The sequence below is a fragment of the Oryzias latipes genome, chromosome 12, assembly GCF_053564925.1.
Source record: "Oryzias latipes strain Hd-rR chromosome 12, Olatipes_Hd-rR_3.1".
NCBI classification, from domain to species: domain Eukaryota; kingdom Metazoa; phylum Chordata; class Actinopteri; order Beloniformes; family Adrianichthyidae; genus Oryzias; species Oryzias latipes.
The window spans coordinates 22,595,001-22,617,871 of record NC_136248.1 but is presented as its reverse complement, the minus strand read 5'-3'; the positions used below and the strand labels follow the sequence as shown (position 1 = coordinate 22,617,871).

The following is a 22,871-nucleotide window of genomic DNA, read 5'->3' as shown; positions in this document are numbered from 1 at the left end:
GTTATAAAAAATAATTTGAATAGGGCCTTTGATGCTCTGCTTCTTTAATAGGTCTTCAATGTAAACATTTCTGTAAACATTTCTTAGACTAATTCAAAATTCTTCATCATAATTTGTCCATTATATACAGCAGGGAAAATATTAAAAAAATAAAGTTTACAAGAAATAATCTTGACATATGTAACAGATGCGTTTACTGCGACGTTCCTGATCCCACCCACCTGAAGGTTTATTGTATCTTTGTTGCAAACTACTACGTTTTTCATGGAGAAAAGCATTCAATAGGGCAGTTTTTTTTTTTTTTTTTTTTTTTTTGTCTTCTGTGTTTTACTGCTGTCAGCCTTTGGACTGTGGATGAATGCTGAAAAGAGATGAAGCTGCAAGAAGATGCTCAGAGATCCAGCACGACACACAAACGCTGCCAGGCTTGCTGGAGGGAGAAAACATTTTTTAGGATGTGCTGGAACTTTGAGTGAAATTAAAACAGTTTTAAAAATGAACGCAGGAGTCCTTCTGAAAGTGCTCAGCTTTGCTGCCCTTCTTGGCTGCGGTAAGAATGCAAAAGTTCATTTTTTTGGTGTTTTTGTATGAATCAAAAGAAAAGATATTAAGATACTTTAGCTCAAAAAAAATTGTAATAACAGCAAAAATTGTTCCTTTCCTAAATGGTATGTCTTGATTGGTATAAAATCTGTAAATTGTACTAAAAAATAGCTAAAAACAAGTATTTAGGAAAAAAGTATGTGGCTTTGTAAACAATACAATTTGAAAAACGAGAGATGATAAACCAGTAATTGTGTTTTTCTAATATAAAAAAAATGTCTTAAGTCATGAAAATAAAAGCATTTCTCATTGTGATTACAATCTGCACACATGTCTTTTTTTTAACTTAAACATGTAATTTAATATTACTTTTACTACACCTATTGGTGCAAATAGGCATCAAAGCACTTCGGCTCCGAAATGACTTCAATTTAGCATCTACCTAAAAGCAAAAGAATAATTTCTTTTTTTTTAATGACTGGAATTAAATTCAGGCATTAATGGGCTAATTTATGAAAGCCTTTTGTTTTATCGGAATAAATTATAATTATGATAAAAGCTTTGAACAAATCTAAACAACGGATGGATTTGGATGTGGATTTCAGGATCAGACTTTCAGGATAAGTTCTTCCTATTTTACTTTGGTTTAGAAAACTGATTTTCCAGCAAGGATTTTATTTCCTCCCATTTAAGAGTAAAACATGTGATTCCACCGTGTTTATAAAGTAGTTAAAGTCAAACATTCACCCGACGGTCTGTGTGGATTGTTCAGAGCTGGCCGACCTGTTGAAACTGCAGCTTTGTCATGGGACTTTTATGTTTGATGGGCTTTCTAATTGCTTTTTTAACTCATCAAATGTCACATTAACAGGACTTTTTATTGTTGCTGTCAAACATGAAGAGTAATCATATTATTCACACTAGCTTTTGTTCTCAACAGTGACCTCTAAAACAAAGACATTCATATTTTTCAAGCATTAAAATACAGGGAATGCGGAAATTTTAGGCACTCTTGCAGTATTTAAGACAGAAATGATTTATTTAGGAAAATCTGAATTTCTTGTAATAAAATCCTAATAAATAACTAAAGAAGCCTTTTTTTTAATGTATGAATCCAGAATGAGTTGCAGATAAGTGTCACAATATTTCTGATTTCACCTCTCCCTTTTTAAATAAAAAAACTCCTCTATTTGTTCACTTATTTTGCTGTTTTTCATTTCAGGCTACAGCCAGTGTCAGGCAGGCTGGAGGGAGAATGACGGTAAATGTTATTTCTTTTCAACGGACACGAAATCATGGTTTGACGCAAACAGTTATTGCATGGGGCAGAACAGCCACCTGCTGAGTATCCAGGATGTTCAAGAGAGGGTGAGGCTTTAGAAAAAAAATGGCAAATTCCTGCAAGTGGATGTTGTCTCTGATGGTTCCTTCACGTTTTCTTTTGCAGTTGTGGGTAAGAACTCAAATCGGCACAGAGATCTACTGGATGGGCCTGAATGATGAAGTAGTAGAGGGCGTCTGGGAGTGGAGTGACGGGAGTCATTTCATAGAATATTTGTCGTAAGTTACAGTCACTGTAGAAAAGTCAAGCTTCTACAACAAGATTGACTAATTTTGTTACAATTTGGAGACCTTAAGACAGATAATCCAGACGTATGGTTTTGTTTACTGTCAGGTTCTGGGGTCAAGGCCAGCCGGACAACTGGCAAGGCAACGAACACTGTGGAGAGGTGGTTGGATACAACAACGGACACTGGAATGATGAAAACTGTGACACTAAGAGAAGATACATTTGCAAACACATCAATTGTAAGTGAATATGACCACAAAAAAAGTTTTTTTTTTTTTTTTATGGAAAAGGAAACATTTAAGATCTCTAAATGCTGCCTTCATTTCTCTGATGTGATTTTAAAATGTAGACTTATTGTCACATGGTGTGTTTTTTCTAACAAAACGACAAATCTTTTACTTTTAGATTGAAGCTCATTTGAAAACCAAAATGAAGAGAATAACAAGTCAGTTCTCCAAGTAACCACTAGGTGGCCTAATACACAAGCTTGTCGGTCTTTATTTTGCTTCATTATTAAATTACCGAGCTTTACAGCACAAGACACATACTTACCGCCAGGCTTATAAACGTTTTACAGTTTCATGACAACCAAATATTTATAAAATATATATTTTATTGTTTTTTTTTTTCTTAAAAAAATGCTCTTTGTGTTTTTAAGTGTTGCAAAAAGGAAAATTTTCTTTAAAAAAATATTTTTGTATGATTTTTGCTCTTTGCATGTGTTCCTCTGGTTTAGTATTCTTAAAAATAAAAAGCCAAACCATTTTTGTACTTTGTGCAAATACTGAAAAGGGTCAACCTGACTCCACCTGTCTTCATAGAATCTATCTTTAGTTTTATTTGACCTTTTATCACCCAGGAAATGTCCCATTGAGATTAAGAATCTCTTTTTCAAGGGAGTCCTGGCTAGGAGGAAACAATAGATTACATTTACAATAAAAATGTACACATTAAAAAAGCATAAAATGAATAAAAATGGCAGCTTATTTTTAACAGGTACAGTTAAAAGTGACTTTCTCCTCCATTCTCTGCCTGGATTTCAAAATATTTAGAGGAATGATTTATTTGAATTTCCAGTCTTTTGTAGTGTTCCATGTGGAGGAGACAGAAAAGATAAAAGCCTTTGATTTGTAAGAGAGAAAACAAGAAAGAGAAGGGGAAAAACAACAACCTGAAATACAGAAATGTCTTTATTGGAACAAACAGTAACTGCAGCAACATGAGAGGAGGAAACAAGTGAGCAAACAAAATGCTCCTGGCATTTATGTTATAACACCAAAGAAATTAGTCATAGCAGCAGGTTGTTTAAACATTTGTTAAATTTAAAACTTCCTATATATTTTTCTCCTCTCAGCAAACACTTCCCCGCAGTGTGACCTGACCAACGGCTGGGTTCCGTTTGGCTCCAACTGCTACAAGTTGAATACACAAACGAGGAAGAGTTGGTCAGCAGCCAGGCATGACTGTGTGCAGGAGGGAGGTGACCTGGTGTCCATAACATCTGAGGAGGAGAACACGTATGTAGCCGAAGCAATGGGTCCAACACATCTGGACCTCTGGATTGGGCTCTCCACCCTGGTAAGAGGAAGACTAAGGAGTGCTGAGAAGCTTCAGACTGTATTTGAGATCTTCAACATGAGCATCTCCTGTGATTTTATTTTCCAGAAATGCAACAAGATTTCCTGTCACTTTGAAAATGGGAACAGCGATTTTACTTGGTCAGATTCTCTCCCGCTGAGCTACACAAACTGGGGCGATGGTCAACCCACAGTGTGAGATTTTGCAACAACAAAAAAAGTGTATTCAAACTTTAAAGATAGTGTGACAGATTTTCTTTCTTACAACCTTCGCTCTCCAACAGTGACACGCAGGCGGGCTCGTGTGCTGCAGTCATCAAGGATAACACCAATCAATTTGGGGACTGGAGGTCCCACGCATGCAGATATGAGCGCCCGTATATGTGCAAACGTCCAGTCAACAGTACGCCAAGCGTTTTGATCCTACCAGTCTTCCTCATGTTTGCACCGGGCACTGTCTAAATGCACTCTTCCTCTTCCTCACCCTTCAGCCACCTGCCCTCTTGGATGGAAAACCTTTGCAGGCAGCTGCTACTGGATGGTCACTAATACCAATCTCTTGACCTCCTGGCATGAGGCGGTCACTAGGTGCTCTCATATGGGGGCCCACCTGCTGATCATCAACAGGTAAGACAGAGGTGGATGTTAAATGTGGTCATGTGACCTGCGGGAAGACAACACTCTTGAGCATCTTCTTCCAGAAATAGTCCTAAAGCTTGGTTATGGGCTTTTGATGACTTTTAAATGGGAATAAACACACCCAAAATGTATTGTTGCCGCTTTAGGTTTTCAGAATGTCATATAGGAAAGTCTCACATTTTTCGTGTTCCTTGTGCAGTGAAGAAGAACAATTCTTCATAAATGGAAACCTTCCGGACTTTCACAACGTGGACATCCCTGACATCTGGATCGGCTTATCAGGTGCTGCACAAATCTGTATTCACAAATATTAAAACATTGAAATATTAACCCCGTTTGATCTGTTCTTTGTCATAAGATATGATCCAGGATGGAGTTTTCAAATGGGTGGATAAAACTGACACCACGTTTTCAAACTATGGTCCTGGCTGGCCCCGAAACACTGAAGGCTCATGGGACTGTGGGCAGATCTTTACAGGTAGAAGCTGCTCCGTCCTTCTGTTTCTAATTTTAGTACACAGATCATCTCAACATGTTTTATGAAGCCAGAATGGTATAAATTCCTGATGCTTTTAGGGAATTATCAGGGAAAATGGGAAACGACAAACTGCTTCAAGAGTCTGGGTTTCATCTGTGAGCTGACGGGTGGAGAGAGCCTGAAACCCACAGCAGCTCCGGGTCAGTCACACCGTCTGCGTACTACGTCAGTACTGCGTCTGGAAATGTGTTAGTAACTGCTCTGAGGTCTGTTTCAGAATACCACTGTGATCCGGGGTACCTGCTGTATGGGAACTACTGCTATCATTTGGAGTCGGAAGACGTGAAGAGCTGGCAGGACGCTGAAGATCACTGCAGCAGACAGCAGGCTCATCTGGCCAGCATTCACTCCCAGGAGGAGCTGAGCTTCCTGACAGGTGAGAAACGCTCACGACCTACATCCGGCCGAGGCTTTGGAGCTGTGAAGGTGTCATTCCGCGTGTTTTGTTTCTGCAGCTCACATGGTGGGCCAAGCGTGGGTGGGACTGAACGACATCAAGTCTGAAAACCAGTTTGTGTACACCGATGGGACGCCTGCAGTGAGTGGAACAGCCAGGGGGCAGAATCATTGAGCACGCAGGGGCCTTTCTTGATGCCGTTTTCCTGTGCTCGCCAGGACTTCCTGCCTTGGGCGCCTGGCCAGCCAGACAACTGGCAGGACAACGAGGACTGTGTGCACCTGAGGGGACACAATCACGCCGAGCCCGGACTGTTCAACGATGACTTCTGCACTTCCGCCCGGGAATTCATCTGCAAAAAAGGTGAAATATTCTCCCAATCTTGTGCTCCTCGTTGGATCGTTTGAGCCTATCGTTTGCTGCTCTCTTCATAGCTAAAGGACTCGGACCTCCTCCTCAGCCACCTACATCTGGACCAGGTCAGCTTCACGAAGTCTCCTCCTGAGCCTGGAGCAGACAGCATGGTTTGTTTGTTGGAATCTGAACGGTTTTCTCCCCCCCCCCCCTCAGGATGGAATGATAAGTGTGGGTCATGGATGTTTGACCCCTTTAACGACTTCTGCTACCTTTTCAACTACCTGTCCATGAGAACATGGGCCGAGGCTCGAGCCGACTGCCGCAACCAAGGAGGAGATCTCGTCAGCATCACGGATCCGTTCGAGCAAGCCTTCATCCAGGGTGACTCCCTTTATGTTTACCTGGATTATAGAATAACACTTTATTGATCCCACAAAGGAGAAATGACCTCATAGCTGTATTAAGCTATGTTAAAAACAGGAGATAAATAATAAAAAAATGAACAGAAATACACTTTAAACATTTATAATAATTATTGTCAGTATCTATGTTAATCCTTCATGCAGTCATCTGAATAATATCCCAAAAATGCAACCATAATAGGTTTATTAGAAAATGCTTGAGGAAAATGTGTCTTTGTTGTCTGAAATGTGTAAAAACAATTAAATCTGTTACAGACTCATAAACATTAAATCACTTCATTTCATAGAGAATAAAAACTGTACAAACTTTATTTCAAATGGATTTGTTGGTTTAACAGAAACATTTTTGTTATGCCAGATGGTAGTTTGAGACAAACTACTTTCAGACATTTTCAAAATGAAAAATTAATTTGACACAAAGAAAAATGAGAAGTTTAAATGTTCTGAACAGCTGAAACCAGCTGAAAGTTGATTTTGCTTATCAGCTTTATGACATATTAAAGCCTTACTCAAGTCATCTTTTGATCTGTATTAAAGTCTTCCCAGTGGTCTTTTAATTATAATTATGCCATTTTTAGCCAGAATCGAAAGATCTGTCATTTTCTAGTTTCTGAGTTGTTTTCTAGTTAGAAATGTTCCTCTAAGTTGTGGCATATTGCAATGTGACAATCACAAGCTTTATTTTTAATTCACAATGATTTGTAGAATAATAAAATTCAATAATGCAATTTTAAGCTCAATTTTCTCATTTTATGTCCTCCATCACCTGAAAGAACATGTTAAAAACACCAAAGCACCAATTTTCACTGGAGTGGGTCTTTAATAGTTGAAATCTGCTTTTTAAATACTGAACTAGCTTCAGATTTCACTTGAAATTAATTTTGACATAAACTTTCTGAATAAAGTTTATTTGGTGATTAAAACGAGGGTGCAGGATTTGTACGGTCACATGTTAAGCTAAAGACTAAAATTCTGTATCCACAGACGACATAAAATGTTTTCTTTTCTCTGCTGGTTGACAGGTGTGATCCAGCATTCTCCCACTGGCATCTCCCTGTGGATGGGGGGCCACGACTCGGTCACGGAGGGCGGCTGGGAGTGGACCGACGGCTCTCCCTTCAGATACATCCGCTGGAACGCAGGTTAGTCAAGCAAGTCATTTCTGAGATGGGAGGATTATACAATTGTTAATCTATCAACTTTTTCTTTTTAATGGTCTGGTTTACTTACTTATTCCTCAGGCAACCCAGATGACTATTATGGCGAGGACTGTCTGTCTATACTTATAAACAATGGCTACTGGAACGACGACAACTGTGAGTACGACAGAGGCTACATCTGCAAGCGCAGAGGTGAGAGACGTCACTTTACTTTAGTGGTTGGTTCTGAGGAGAAGCCATGACGATGGAGTGATCGTAAATTTCTGCTCTCAGGAAACACCCCGAAACCTCCTCCACCCCACGACGGTAAAGACACCTGCACTGTTTTTCACTTGTATTCATTTCTAAGGGAACAAGTTTGATCAAATCTTCTTTAACGGCAGGTTTTCTGACGGCGGTGGTCTGTGAGGGCTCCAGTGCTGTCCTTCACTGTCCACACGACAGCGTCATAAACATCCAGTCTGCCTTCTTTGGACGGAAGAGCACTGACATCTGTCCTCACTTTGAGGGATCTGAAGGTGTTTGTGGAGCCAATCCTGTTCCCTCCCTTTTTCGGTTTGATCACATCTAATCCATTTGTTGATCCGTCTTCTAGGCACCTGCACAGTTCAGGGCATCCTCCCTCGGTACAGAAAGGTTTGTGACAACCGGCCTTTCTGCTTCGCCTACGCTCACGTGGAGGAAGACCCCTGCCCCACCATCTCCAAATATCTCGAGATCGTCTACAGTTGTGAGCAGAAAGGTAGGTTCTCCTTCCTCCTCGCCGTTTGTGTCTTCAGGCAGATGCTCACTTCGGGCTCTTCTTCCAGTGTGTCTGCACGGCCTGGGCATGGAAGATGGGACCATCCCCGACGCTCAGCTCTCTGCGTCCTCTTCCATCGGGGCTTACACTCCCAGCAAAGCTCGGCTGAATGGAGATTTTTGCTGGAAGCCCTCAGGAAGTGGTATGCATGCGTCAAAGTCCATTTGCTGTTACATTTAGCTCAGAATAAAACACAAAACTTCACGTTTGTCTTGCAGCAACCTCAAGCTGGATCCAAGTGAACCTGGGTCTGACCCGGAAAGTAACAGGGATTGTAATCCAGGGTTGTGGTGATGGTGAAAACTGGATTACCAAATTTAAAATCCAACACAGCTTGGATGGGATAAATTGGAAAGACTACACAGCTGATGGGGATGTAAGACACAGCACAAAGGATTTCTGAAACTATTATTGTTATTTTCTTTAACAGAGATATTTGTGTTTTAATTTGAAATTTGTAGTTTTTCCTTGGTTCAGTGGACAAAAACACCCCTGAGACCCAGCTGCTGGGCACGCCAGTGTCCACCCAGTTCCTCCGCATCCTCCCGCTGGAGTTCAACAACCAGGCAGGCCTGAGATTTGAGGTTTTGGGCTGCACACCTGACTGTGAGGAGAACACATTACGCACGCTTCTCACAGGCTGATCAGTGATGCTTCAGAATAATCCCAGAAAATTCTATTCCAACAGATGCGATTACATGCGCCGACAAACCCAACTTCAACATGGCCAACGATCGAATGACGTGAGTTTCACTATAAATACCTTTTTGGCACGTCGGTGATGTGTATTTTCATTCTGGCCCCGCCCCCCTTTAGGGTCCATTGTCCAGCGGCGTGTGCTAAGTCTGATTATACAGTTTATGGCTCGATGGTCTATCGGGGTGTAAGTACATGCAGATCTGCCACTTTATGGTCTTTATACGTGTTTAATAAATTCATACTTTTCCTTTTTTTGTTGTTTTTCTTATTATTTTTTCCAGGACTCAAACATCTGTGCAGCTGCCATTCATGCAGGAGTGGTCCTCAATGACAACGGAGGAGACTGCACTGTGCTGAAAGCTGCAGGACAAGAATTTTACGCCGGCTCCACCAGGAATGGAATTACCACCCGACAGTGCGTACATTCCACCCCTTTTTCCTCACGTCGCTCCACGATCCAGAGCAGCTAATTCAATAATAAATGTTGCTTCCACAGATCAAGTACACACTATGATGTATCTTTCTTCTTTGCGGACGGAGGTAAGTCTAGTCTTTGTTTTTTCATGCTTTGGTCGGTTTCTAGTGAGTTATCTGGGTGTGTCTGTCTTTGGCAGAGCTGAGATGTCCAGGACTTGACTGGTTAGAGTTTGGAGAGTTCTGCTACAAACCTTTTGGAGACAGGAAGACGTGGCAGGACGCTCAGCGTGTATGCAGGGATTTGGGTGCTGAACTTGTGTCCATCATGTCCATGAAGGAGCAGAGCTGGGTGGAAAGCTACTTTTACATGGGTAAGGCTTTGGAAAAGAGCGTATAGGAAAAGTTTCAGAGGTCTTAAAAAGATGTTGTTCAGACAACATCCCTTTTTTTTTTAAAAACTTTCACAGCCACCAATAATCTGTGGACGGGTCTGAATGACCTCCTTGTGCCTGGTATGTTTACTTGGTCTGATGACTTTGAGGTGACCTTCACCTACTGGGCCCCAGGAGAACCCAACAACCACAACGGCTTCAGTGAGGACTGTGTGGAGATGCTGTACGAGGTGATCAGCACAGGACGCAAATGTGGCAGAGTATCAACATTACTTGCAGCTAACTTTAACCCTTTTGATGCACTTCTATTATATTCCAGACCGGCCGATGGAATGATAAATCGTGCTCGGAACTCAACAACTACATATGCAAAAAGCCCAAAGCTCATTACCCAGCGCCTTCTGTCCAGCCCACTGAGTATGGGTGTCCTCAGGTGGGAGATGCCAAATGTTGTGAAATATTTGTTTCACTGAAGCTAAAAACACTCGGAGAGCTTCTTAATTTTTCCCCGGTTTCAGGGTTGGGATGCTTACGGATACTCGTGCTACTGGATGGAGGAGACGGCCAGGACCTGGTCTGATGCTAAAGCCTTTTGCGCGGAACAAGACAGCTTCTTGTTGCACATTGGAGACATGTGAGTTTGATCAAAAATGCAAATATCTACATTTTCTCTATTAACTTTTAATTTTTTTTTTAAATGTATTTCAAAATGTGATAAGCAATAGGATTAGTCTCCTGAGAGGCTACATCTCGTTTTCAAGGGGTTCCTCCTGTTAGACTTATAACAAAAGAAAAGATGACAAATAAAGTTAAGTTACAGACAAACACAGACACACACGGGTTAAGTATATAACCAAAACATATACAACAGCTCTACCATTTACTCCTCATTCCAATACACTTTTACAAACATTAAATTAACACAGAACACAATTGCTGTTTAAATATAATAATAAGGAGAAGAGAACGGGAAAAAACCACAATCAATCATTAAAGATTATAGAAAAAAAACAGGTGGGTTGTAAATGTTTTTAAAGAGCTCTCCTTAATAAAGTTAAAGATGTAAACGAACAAACAGAAGTGGGAAGGTTATTCACTTCTTTGGGAGCATTTTTACTGATTTTCTATCAAATCTGGGGAATATATCTAAATGTGATCAGGATGACGGAGGTTGTTTTGTGATTCGAATGGCACTAAATATTGTTTTAGGTAAGAAGTAAAGTTCTTCCGACCCGTCAACCCCCCCCCCCCCCCCCCCCCCGCCCCGTTGACGGGTCGGGGTCTCCGCTGAGGCAATCGGTGGTTGCCCCGGCCGGTTGGCTGCCTCGGTCCCGTCGAGGCCTGACCAGAGCTCTTCTAGGGCCGGCGTTTGGGGGTGGGGGCCTGGGCTTGCTCCGGGGGGGCGACGCTTTCTGGACCCTCTCTCTCTGTGTGGGGTGGGTGGTGCCGGGCCTGGGGTGTCGGCGCCTCCGGGGGTGGGGCCCCTGGGTTGGGTGGGCCTGGCCCCTTTGCTGGGGGGGGGGGCTGGGGGACAGCTGTTTGACCACCGGGGGACAGTCTATCAGCTGTCACCAACTTACCCCCTTCCTCATATAACCTCATATTAGGGTGAGGGGGTGGGGGGTTTAGCCTGCGATGCGCCTTGGGGGAGGGGGGGCTACTTGGCAGTGGCCCCCCTCCTATGGTTGCCATATGGAGTGGGCCCCCCCTTTTTTGGTTTTATTTGCACCTTAGACATGTAGGGTCCTTGGTAGGGGGGGTGCTTGGACGTCACTGCCAGCAAACAGCAGATGTCCTCCTAGCACCCTACCCGCCAATTTTAACCGCACCTTAGACATTTAGGGCCCCTTGGTGGGGAGGGTGAGGGGACATCACTGTGAGTAATCAGGAGATGTCCCCTTTGTGCCCTACCCGCCAATTTTAACTGCACCCCCCTTAGTACACACACCCCTCCCCCTTCAATATATACATTCCAACATAAACACACACACATGCACACACACACCCTCTCAAACACACGCACACACATTTTGCAAAGAAGGTGGGACCTAGGACCATCTGTCCCCTACCCCTTCCCTGGTGGGGGGTGCGGGCCCCTTGGCGACGGCGGCCGTGTCCCCTGGGTGCCGGCTTCCTGTGCCCGGCGGTGCTCTCTCCGCGCGGTGGGGGGGTTCACATCAGTGACGTGCAGTCAGGGAAGAAAAGAGAAAAAATAAATTCAATTATTATATTTAATCAGTAATTTGTGATTTGCAGTCATTTTCCATTTAAATTTACCATTTTTGGGTGTTTTTTCTTTTCAAAATTGCTGAATTTCCGCATTTGCCGTTCAGATACTAAGAAGTGACGTGCGATGAGGCACCAGCCCGCTGAGCCTCACCTTGGATTGCGCAATACCTATGCAGTCAGACGGTACTGCTGTCTCTCTGTATGTCGGTTCAATCACTTGTACTATATGAGCTGAGTTTACATAATTTAACAGATGTATATGATGTACAGTGTTTGTTTTTATAAATAACTGTATGTGAGGGACGTGTTTCTTGTGCTGAGCGCTAAACGCTGGCAAAAAAGCCGCTGGGTGAGGCAAGACATTCTCGTGCCTCATGTTAGGGGGCGCCGGTGAGCCCTGAGATTATGACGCTAAAAAATACTAGAAGAAGTGATAGCAAGCGGCAAGTCATTTTCTTCAGAAGGAGTGGCGTACGGACTTTATTTACAAGTAAAGGTAAGATGATAATAACGTTTGTGTTTTTTTCTATGCTGCAGTTTGTATATGAAAAAAACAAGTTGAAATGATATTTTAAACAAAACACTTTAACTGTTGTCAATCAAATGGTGAATAAGTTATGGTTCATATGTTTGTAAATCTGACTGATGACGTCAGTGCCTCACCAGCCATTAACCTCACCGCACGTCACTGGTTCACATTACACCTGAGCCGGGGGTGTTCGTGTCCCTGGGGGGTGGGTCCTGGTCCTTGCCCCTGAGCGCTGGGCCCCGCCAAATTTCCAACTGTGGCCGAGCCTGGTCGGGCCATATTTACAACACCCCTTGTGGGCCTCCTTTTTTCCCCGGGGTTCCCCCCTCCTCGGCGGGGGCGGCGGGCCCCTGCCTTGCTGCTCCCTTGACCAACCGTGGGCCGGGTGGGTGGCTGCCTGGAGTGCGGAGAGGGTCTCCCTTGGGGGGTCCTGGCTCGTACCTGGGGTTGGGGCGGGGGGATGCCCGGAACTCCTGGGTGGTGGTGGGGTGCTCGTCTGGGGCTGTGGGCGTCCTTCTCCGGTGGGGCCCTGCGTTGGGCTCTCCCGGCGCGGCGGGGGGGCTGCTCTCCTGGCTGGGCTGGGGCGGCGCTCTCTTTCCCTCCGTGCCTCCCTGCTCTCTGGCTCTGAGGGCCTTGCGGCGGTCCTGCTGGCCCTGGCCTGGGTGGCGGGCTTGGTCGCCCGGGCGGCGGTTGTTCCCTGCCTGTTCCCGTGTGGCATTGGGGTAATTCCGGCTGCCGCTGCTGCTGCGGCGGGGGTCTTGGGGTGGGGATGGCTGGGCACTCTCCCTCCTTCTTTTCACGTTCCACCATCCATTTTAGAAGAACATAAACACTCACCTAAGCACAGGTGTTAGCTCACTTTGCACCTATAGTTTGCATGATTGAATGAATGACAGATTTCACACTAGTTGGTTTTAAGGCATAAGTATGCGTGTGAACACTATCTGTTTTGTGTGCATGTCGACATGTGGACATTTTTGCAGCTAACAGGTGTGTTGATAACATTTGAGTGTGTGTGTGGACAGGCCCCGCCCTTTTTGTACTACATTTGAACCTTACCATAATGATTAACAACCAGTAAACTTGTTGCTTTATGCTGCTTCATGGTCTTATCCCCCTTCCCCTCCCATTATCACCCTCCTACCCCCCTCTCTCTCTAACATCCCTCCCTTTTTCTTCCCTTCTTTCCTTTTCCGTCCGGTCCAACACCCAAAATTTTCAAACATGGTTGAAATTAATAAAGTTTGGCCTCAATTACAAAAGGGGTTTGTTCAGTCACACCTTTGGTTTGTCTGAAGATTAATAACCCCTCTTGTTAAAGTAAAATATGTCCAACACAAGAGGCCCTCAGCTCTCATCTGCCTGCCCAGCTGTTGGACAGGACAAGTTTAAAAAAAAAAAAAAAAAGAAGTAAAGTTGAGATGAATGCATTGAATTTATGTTAGATTTCATATTTTGAGCATAACCACAAACATCACGATAAGAAATCTCAGTATTGGCCTAAGTCATATCTGAAAGTCTTGGACTCAGAAGCCAGTTATAAATGGCAATACCTTTATTCTTTTACTTTTAAATCAGTGTAGCCTTGCGTTTGAGGATAGTGGTCCTAGTGACCTAGTGGTCATCTTTAGAATTGCAGAGTAAACTCTTTTTTTTCCCTTTTTTTTAATCAAATGGTGACGGTTGTTTTGTTAAATAAATAAATATCAAACTACTGATTTACTATCCATTATTTAATATTTTATTATCTATTATTACCCATTTTTATTTCTCTCATGGTGGTTCTTGGTTAAAATATTTTGAATTCATCATTTAAAGGTTGGTCACTGGATCATTTTATGGTGGTAATCAGATTTGTGGGATAACATTTCGACAGGGGAAATCTGATTTATTTTCATGCTTTATGTTTACTCTCCTGCCTGTGTTCCTCTGCAGTTATGAGCAGTCCCATTTCACAGTCGCATTGACAGGAAAGAGGGGTTTCTGGTGGATTGGGCTGCGTGCACACGGAGTAGGTGGAGGGGTGGACTACGCCTGGGACAACGGCTCGCCCCTCACCTTCACCCACTGGGATAAAAACCAGCCAGGTACAGAGTGAACCCTAAACGAGCTGATCAGGACAATATTTCCTCTACTGGAAAACATAGCTCTTCATCTCGTGTGCAGATACTGGGAGTGGTACCTGTGTCACCATGACGACGGGCAAAATCAGTGGTTTCTGGGATGACAGGCAGTGCCTGGAGACACACTCCTTTGTATGCGAAAAGCCCAGACCGGACATCTCCCCACCCACTAAGGCACCAACTGCCCCGCCTTCACAGGGCTGCGCTGATGGCTGGACGGCCCGGCCACACTTCAGGCACTGCTACAAGGCAAGTTTGTTGTTTTGATCAGCGAAATTCTCACGGAAGATCACAGAGTGAGGGTTGTTTCTAACATTCTGATTCACTGCAGCTCTTCCACAAAGTGGACTGGTCCATGAAGAAGAGCTGGGAGGCAGCGTTGGAAGACTGCATCGCCAGAGGAGCCAATCTGGCGAGCATCCATAACCAGGAGGAAGAAGAGTTTCTGTCTCTGTACACCAAAGGCAGCAGCAAGTGGATCGGTCTGAAGCACAACCCCTTAGAGGGAGGTGAGTGAAATTCACAGAGTGGCACCTTGGGGGGAAAAAAAATAAACCATTGACTCGTTCTGTGTCCTAGGATACTCGTGGACTGACGGCACACCTCTATCTCACACCAACTGGGGCCCCGGGGAGCCGAACAACCACGAGGGCCGCGAGGAATGCGTCGAGATGGTGAGCAGCACCAACGGGACCTTCTCCTGGTGGAACGATCTCAACTGCGACGCCCATCAGGACTGGATCTGTGAGATCTCCAAAGGAAAGAACCCCATCAACCCCCCAGAGCCCCCACCCCCTTTGCCAGGTACGCCGACTCAGCAGGCCGTCTCCGCATAGATTCCCAGGGAGCCCAAAATGATGCGCGGTGGATGTGATTTCTCCACCTGCAGCTCCTGACTGTGGCTCCAACCCCGGCTGGAGGAAGAACAACAACATCTGCTACTACTACAACGACACAGACATCGTGGACTACTACACAGCATTGAGCCGCTGCTACCATGAGAAGGCCACCCTCGTTTCTATCCACGACAAGGACGAGCAGGCTTACGTTAACAGCATGGTAACGCCGACTTCACCTCTCGGCAACTTGCAGATTTGCCCTTTAAAAAACCCCAACATGACATGTCCGTGCTCTTCCAGGTGGGAACAGGGAAGGTGACCGCAGCCTGGATTGGGATGTTTATGTTCGGCATTGCGAATGGAGAGTACATGTAAGGACATCAAACTGTTAGGATTTAAAGCCTTTTATTTGAATCGTATCAACAGATGTCACATTTTTCATCCTTTCCAGATGGTCAGACGGTTCCCCGGTGACGTACACCCACTGGGCTGCAGGGGAGCCCAACAACGCCAACGGAGAGGAGCAGTGTGTTCAGATGAATAGACATCAAGGTACTTCTTTTTTGTGCATCTGTGTGTGTGGGATTTTTTTTTTTTTTTATCAAATAAACCCTCATGATGATTTTTTTGGATACGAATTTGGATAGGTGGATGGAATGATGCCAACTGTGGACGAGCGGGAGCAGGCTATGTTTGCAAGAAGCGTCCTGGAGATGTCCACACCCCTCCTCCCCCCACACAGCCCTGGGAGGGCAACTGTCCTGCAGGTAAGGGGGCTTAAATCCAATTCCAATTACAGGACATTTAAAATACACCATTTTTAGTCAATATTAAAGAATATATTGTAAAAGGTGTTAAAAAGGTAAAGGAAGTCAATAACTCCCAACGATCAACTCAAGAGTAACTATTTTAAGACCCATTCCGATGAAAATCCCGTTTTTAATGTTTTTAACGTGGTATTGTGTCGTTTTTCCGATGATGTGGCATATATGAAGTAAATTAACCTCATAGTTGCATTTCTGAGTATTTATTCAAATTGTGAGCTTGTAAGTTGTGACGTGGAAACTGCAATCGGCGGGCCACACGCTCCCTGCTCCACTTCATTTTAATGCATCCACTAGTAGACAAACAGATCCATGAACGTCTCTGTTCCTCGTCCATCTGGCTCTAAACTGGAAGGCTGGATGGATAGCTCCTACACTGTTCGCCATCTTCATTGCACTGATACTGTTAGGTTGGGATCGTGAGGGGATATAAGCTAGTGGGAGATGGATGACTGAATGTGGGGGGAGGGCTTACTCCACACCAACAGTCCTGCCCACAACTCAGATGAATTCCGAATGATTTCCAGTTTTTTTTTAAATTTATTTTTGGGCTAAAAACAGCATAATCATAATGAAAAGACCACTGGGAACGCTTTTGCAATACATCAAAAGATGATCGGGTCTTTTAGAAAATTGTTTATGATTTTTTATAATTCCCAATTTACACAGAACGATATAGAGAAGCTAATTAACTCCAAAAGCCCTGAGAAAATCCCAGAATCTTTGATTTTTCTCTTTTTTTCCCCGCAGGTTGGCTGCGTTTTAAGAACAAGTGCTTCCTGTTCAAAGGGAAGAAAAATGATATAAAGGGGAACTGGTCTTATGCTCGGGACTGGTGCAAGGAACAAGGAGGAGATTTGGCCATTATCGATGATCAATATGAAAACGGTAGGATCAGTAGATGATTGTTTACAAACCTTTCTCAGCATCTATCTAGAGGCCAAATCTTTTCTTTTCCAGACTTTGTAACCAGTTACCTGAAAGACCTGGAGCACCCTGCCTGGATTGGTCTGTCTGATCTATTGGCGGAGAACCAGTATGCCTGGAGTGATGGGGTCAGCCCGGTTCTATACACACACTGGGATACCAACGAGCCCAACAACGTAGGAGGAACGGTAAGCCGGATGCACGTTTTAAGAGCCTTTCTGAAACTTCAGATTCGGATCAACTTTGACCTTTATCCTGCTCAACAGGAACACTGTGTGACTATGAATCACAACATGCTGATGAGCGGCAAATGGAACGACGACGCCTGTCATAAAAACCACAGCTTTGTCTGCTACAGGAAGAAATGTAAACTCTTAAGGAAATTGAATCTAAAAACCATCAAAAGCCTTCTATGAATTCAACTGTTTTCATCAGCAAGCGGCATCCAGCCGCCTCCTCCGACTAAGAGCCCGTGCCCAGACGGTTACATCTCCTGGTACCTAAACTGCTACAAGCTGGTGGAGGAGCTGGCGACCTGGAATGATGCTCAGGACGCCTGCAAGAAGCAGGGCGGCAACCTGGCCAGCATCGACATGAGCTACGACCAGGCCTTCGTCGCAGGAGTGGTCCTGCAGGGAAAAGCAGACGCCTGGATCGGACTCAGGCGCATGGTGCCAAATTAAACTACGCCCTCTGGAAGCGTCACACAATTCTAGGATCTAAAATCATCCGTGTATGGTTGTGTTGTGAATGCAGGTGGATGGATCGTACTCGTGGTCGGATGGATGGCCTGTTTTTTTCACGCAGTGGGGACCGGGAGAGCCCACCAACCACAGGCAGGAGGGCTGCGTGAGCATGCACGCTTCAAAGTGGTTCCACGGGACGTGGAACGACACCAAATGTGACCACGCAAAGCCCTACATCTGCAAGATCTCCTCAGGTACCACCCCCTCCCCCTGCAAAGCGCTGACATGTCATTCCTGCACACTGCTGCTGTAACCGACTGACATCTTCCTTCAGAGAAACCTCCTCCCACTCCCAGCCCAGGCGATGGCAAATGTCTGCCTTTCTGGGTCCCGTACGGCAGCTATTGTTACCTGGTCTACAACGATAAGCAGGGCTACTCCTGGCCCGATGCCAGACATGTCTGCCAGTCAGTCAGAACTGAGCTGGTCTCCATTCACAGCAGAGCAGAGCTGGAGTTCATCAGGAACCTGAACTACACCGAAAATCACCACATCTGGATCGGCCTTACCAGAGACCAAAACTGTGAGTCAGAAATGAACAAAAACACATTTTAAAGCCAAATAAAAAAATGTAATAATCACAGCTATATGTGTGTTTCAGTCGGCTGGGGCTGGACGGATAACACGCCTTTGGCGTTTGTGAACTGGGCTTCTGGTGAGCCCAACGACGCCTTTCATCCCGGGGAAGCAGCGGAGGAGAACTGCGTGGAGATGTACCCCGATGGACGATGGAACGATAACAACTGTATGCTAAAGAAAGGCTTTGCTTGTCGCCATCGCCAGTGTAAGCATCAATATGTCTACAAATTTAGAGTTTAGGAATCTCATTGTGAAGTTGAGCCAGAGATTAATTCTAAAAACTTTTTTTTTTTCAGTCTATACAACCGATGAAAATAAGAATCCAGTTTTTCCCACTGACAGTACAGGAGGAGGTAAGTGAGGATTTTATGAATTGAGACCAACAGTAAAGAAAAAAAAAATAGCTCTTGAATTCTGTCAAAATAATTTGCCATCAGTAGTAGGACTGGGCATTCCTGTATAGATTTACTTTGATTTTATATTCCATCCAACTAAAATGTTAATTTTTTTGTACTTAAAACTTTTATTCATAGAAATTAGCAATAAAAACGCTGATCTATGCATTAAAAATAGTTTTTAATACAACAAATGTCTTTAAATGCAGCCCTAAATTTATCTGCAGATTCTTAGTTTTTCATAAATGCCTTCAAATATATTTTTCGTTCCTTCCGCTTTTATTTTAAGGAATGTAACCATGGTAACAGACTCATATCAGTGTAAGATGATCTGCCTGCCGTGTATCTACAGATGCTGGGGTGATAGTCGGCGCCATCATTGGAGCCATCGTTTTCTTCTGCTTGATTGTTGGGCTGCTCTACTACGTCTTTAGCATCAGGGGCTACAAACTGAGCGGCTTGAGCTTACCCGCACGAACATCCAGCAGAGTCGACGTGGTAAGGTTTTATTTCCCGGTAGCTTTTTATTTTAGGATCGACTTTTCCAGATTCTAAACACTTCTCTGTTGCAGCCCACATTCTCGAACCCCAACTTTGGAGGAGAGTCGGATACATGAACTGCAAACATTAAAAGAAATCAGCTCTACACCTTCAACAAATTATGTTTTTGAACCTCTAAGACTTTTCTAGTATTAATTACTGTTATGTATATACTGTAATAAAATAAAAATGAAGATGTTTACAAAATTCTCTGCGCATTTCCTTTTTAAGTATTTGATGATCATGTGCCTTGATTCCAAATATGGGTGAATACCAACTGTAATCCTGTTAATTTTAATAAAAAAAAACAACTTTAAGTTCCAGTGTTTATTTAAGTTTGTACATTGCTTTCTAAAAAAAAAAAAAAATTAAAGACATATTCTGAACATTTTAGTCAAAAAACTATTTTGGTAATTTTTTTTCTTTTACAAAGGAATTCTTAAATAACAAAGGTCCAGGAAAATAGACAGAAAAATCTAACTGAAATGCAATCAACATTGAATGGCAGATTGTTGTTGTATACATTGCATCCAAACTATAAATGTTTTTACAGAAAGCACTTTGGAGATCAATACATACAATTGTTAACTATATGGCACCGGTCTACACTTTACTAAAAAAAAAAGAAAAAAAAATGGAACTGATCAAGGAAAAAAAAATTCATTTCAGAAGCACCTCATTGACCTCATTCAGACATTTATCATTTAGCTGGACCTTTAATGGAGTTATAGCTGTTCTAACCTCCTGCATCACAAACACCTATTAAATAATAAATAATTACTGAAATGTATTTTACATCAACAAATATTCTTTGGTAAATGATCCATGTGTTGTCACCACAGCTTCAGGTACTGCCAACAGGGGGCGCTGCTGTGCTGTAAAACAACTGCAGGAGAATTGCTACTTTTCAAAATAACAAATATGAAACAGTATTGTTTGGCTTAAGTTATGGTGTATTTTGGTTAAAGGTTTACTGGTTTAGCAGAGCAGATAGTCTGGACGGGCTGCTGCTTTCTGCAAAGAGAACCTGACAAGGTTAGGATCTGCAGAGTTGAAGATCTTCACCATTTTGGGAACAACAAACTGTTTTTATCTTAAAAAGATGAATACAAACTGTTTTCTGGCCAACTTTATTGGGTTTGCATGGCAAAAAATGGAGTGCGAGAAGTGTTTAAGGTGCTGAGCCTTCCCTTCACAGTAAAAGTCAAGCTGAACATCACAGCATCTGCAAAAGGATTTTTTTACTTTGCAACACAAATAAAAAAAAAAAAACATTTTCTCTCAAAGAAGTCACATTTTTACCTGGTGTGAACTCAATGTTCCCAAAAGAAACCACACTAGGACCTTTTGGCAGATAGAGGCAACAGGATTCAAAAGATAAAAAAAGAATCCTAACACTTTCAAAGAAAACCATGCAGACCATTTCTGCCAATAAATCTTCACCACCAAATCAACTTTGGTCAGCCAAAATGAAAGTCAGCTTATGTTTGATTTTTAAGGTGCTCCAAAAACCGGGAGTCTAACTTAAGAGGAAGTACATCATGCCAGAAAAAGTCTGTTCTAAACTACTTTACCTTTCCTTTTTTGCAGAAGTGTATTTTAAATCCTCCCAGTTCACCATGACAACAAACCAGCAGGTTATTGGAATTTATTAATCATCATTCTACTTGAAAAAACTTGGGTCCTAAAATTGGAGCAGATGACAAACTTATACTACTTTGAAAGCTGAACTCATATGTCTTTTTTCTTAGGAATTTAAACCCTGACTGCATAATCTTTTCAAACCTTAGTTTCCCCCATGTTCGTCTCTGAGATGACCTGGAAAAATATCTTCTTTGAAGAAGCCAAATATAATTCCCAATGAGGAGTTTACACCCGTTTTAAGTGCCAAATCTGGAACAATGACCGTCAAAATAGATGGTCATAGCTAACTGAAGTTTGGCTTCTGTGAATAATTGTTAAGACCACCAAACTGTTGTGTCGTTTCTAAAGGTGTGAGGCAGAATTATGAAGCCCTGGTTAGTCATACAGCCAAAATAAGACCATTCTCCCAATGAAATCTGGAACAAACCTGAGAAACTAGGTGAGAATCTGCAAAGGGACGGACAGACAGACAGACAGAGCAGCAGCAGCTTGACGTGCATGCCGACATCTGCCTACCCGGCTTTTAGCCCTCCAGCCTCAGCCAGTGAACTCCCTGTCTGGCATAACGAACCATGCAGTTCATATTTGAAGTTAGGCTCAGTGGGCCCATAACAGAGTCCAACTCTGCCAACATACCTGGAACACAGAGCATTAGAAAGCATTACATGTCACTAATGCACAAGCTGGGAATTATTATATACGGCTTCTATTTATAAGTGTGAAAGTGTTATTTTAATTAATAACTGAATAATACAAAATAAATCAAATTATTAATGATAATTATTGCAATAAGCGCTCCCTTTTTCTACAAGCGCTCCATTTTTATACATTTTTGGAATAAGTTATAACCTGGATGGATTAAGATAAATGCAAAAAAAAAACAATCAAAATACTCAAGTAAAGCATAATTATATACAAGTTGGCTTCCTCTCACTTCTTTTCAAGCAAATAAATTATTTTTGACAAATTTATTGGATTTAAAGTACGAGCACAAATGTGTATATTTTTAAGAGTAATTATAATTGCATCATCTACATGTCTATGTGGAAGTATATATATATATATATATATATATATATATATATATATATATATATATATATATATATATATATATATATATATATATATATATATATATATATATATATATATATATATATATATATGAAGATTCATCTCTGATTTTTAATTTTCCAATTAAGTCACGATTAATTAAGTTTGTATAGATATATAACCTTTTGGTTTGTCTTCTATAGTGTTTTTCTATAGTGTTTTGGCTCGAAATAAACCAATTCAAATTGTCCAGAATCTATCATTAACCCACAAGTTTGAGCTCATTAATATTATTACAGTTATGAACATTTCTGTTGTCTTATCGGCTCCGTCACAAACAGCTAATGTTCATTTGAGGACTGAGAAACGCGAAACCGATATTTGGGGAGATCGCTCAGCTCAAAATTTCAGACATTTTGGATCAAACATTAACATTTCCTGAGATTTATGAAAATGATGTAAAACCACAGCTGTAAGCGCTTGTATTCCCTCATTTATGAGCACTGGTTACTCTCCATATTTGCTAGAAAGTGGGTTTAATTCGAAGGTTAAATTCTGCAAATAAACGTCCTTTATTCTGTTTTCTTACCACTGCCTTTGTGTGCCAATTCCTCCGCCTGCTCCCACATGTCCTGAGCGGTTAGGAATAAAGCAGTGATGTTGACATAGGTGAAGGTCACTTGTTCGATTTCCTGAGGAACGGTCACAGTGGCAGCGGCCGAGCCCACAGCCAAGGCGCTGGGAGTTGAGCTCGTAGATATGCCGGCTGGAGACGGTGTGCTGGAGGACGGGTTCTCTGTGGTTCTGATGAGGAAACAGTAGAAAGAATTGTGATGTGAAGTCTACGGTAATTCAAAAATAAAAATAGCAGATATCTTACTTTAATGGACACGCAGGAGAAACGTGTGACGCTTGAGCGAAGCTCTG

At 42.7% G+C, this 22,871-nt stretch overlaps 2 protein-coding genes across 3 annotated transcripts in view; one reads left to right on the top strand and one right to left on the bottom strand.

The window, feature by feature from the left end:
• The first annotated feature begins 345 nt into the window (after window positions 1-345).
• On the top strand, window positions 346-19,451 carry LOC144996670 (uncharacterized). The gene is made up of 50 exons (XM_078956343.1): window positions 346-550; window positions 1,766-1,911; window positions 1,991-2,103; window positions 2,219-2,352; window positions 3,468-3,691; window positions 3,779-3,885; window positions 3,975-4,093; window positions 4,182-4,317; window positions 4,529-4,611; window positions 4,688-4,807; window positions 4,906-5,007; window positions 5,085-5,243; window positions 5,323-5,405; window positions 5,483-5,627; window positions 5,699-5,743; window positions 5,835-6,002; window positions 7,066-7,185; window positions 7,285-7,395; window positions 7,477-7,509; window positions 7,587-7,721; window positions 7,799-7,945; window positions 8,013-8,147; window positions 8,224-8,381; window positions 8,467-8,611; window positions 8,694-8,748; window positions 8,822-8,888; window positions 8,986-9,119; window positions 9,201-9,244; window positions 9,319-9,492; window positions 9,589-9,743; window positions 9,833-9,946; window positions 10,032-10,147; window positions 14,207-14,358; window positions 14,438-14,643; window positions 14,726-14,903; window positions 14,974-15,198; window positions 15,284-15,453; window positions 15,534-15,604; window positions 15,685-15,785; window positions 15,881-16,000; window positions 16,808-16,945; window positions 17,018-17,172; window positions 17,251-17,350; window positions 17,420-17,655; window positions 17,741-17,924; window positions 18,005-18,253; window positions 18,332-18,514; window positions 18,606-18,662; window positions 19,057-19,202; window positions 19,277-19,451. Exons 1-50 carry the CDS (start codon window positions 388-390, stop codon window positions 19,319-19,321), a joined length of 6,606 nt encoding a protein of 2,201 aa, XP_078812469.1. The 5' UTR covers window positions 346-387; the 3' UTR covers window positions 19,322-19,451.
• Window positions 19,452-19,556: 105 nt separating this feature from the next.
• Window positions 19,557-22,871, bottom strand: part of aff1 (AF4/FMR2 family, member 1) — a 33,689-nt gene continuing 30,374 nt past the window's right edge. For both annotated transcript variants that reach the window (XM_078956345.1, XM_078956344.1), the window contains exons 18-20: window positions 22,825-22,868; window positions 22,534-22,748; window positions 19,557-21,524 (exon numbers count right to left, since the gene is read on the bottom strand). In XM_078956345.1, the coding sequence (XP_078812471.1) occupies window positions 21,412-21,524; window positions 22,534-22,748; window positions 22,825-22,868 (372 nt within the window). In that variant the 3' untranslated portion in view covers window positions 19,557-21,411. The remainder of the gene's footprint in view (window positions 21,525-22,533; window positions 22,749-22,824; window positions 22,869-22,871) is intronic.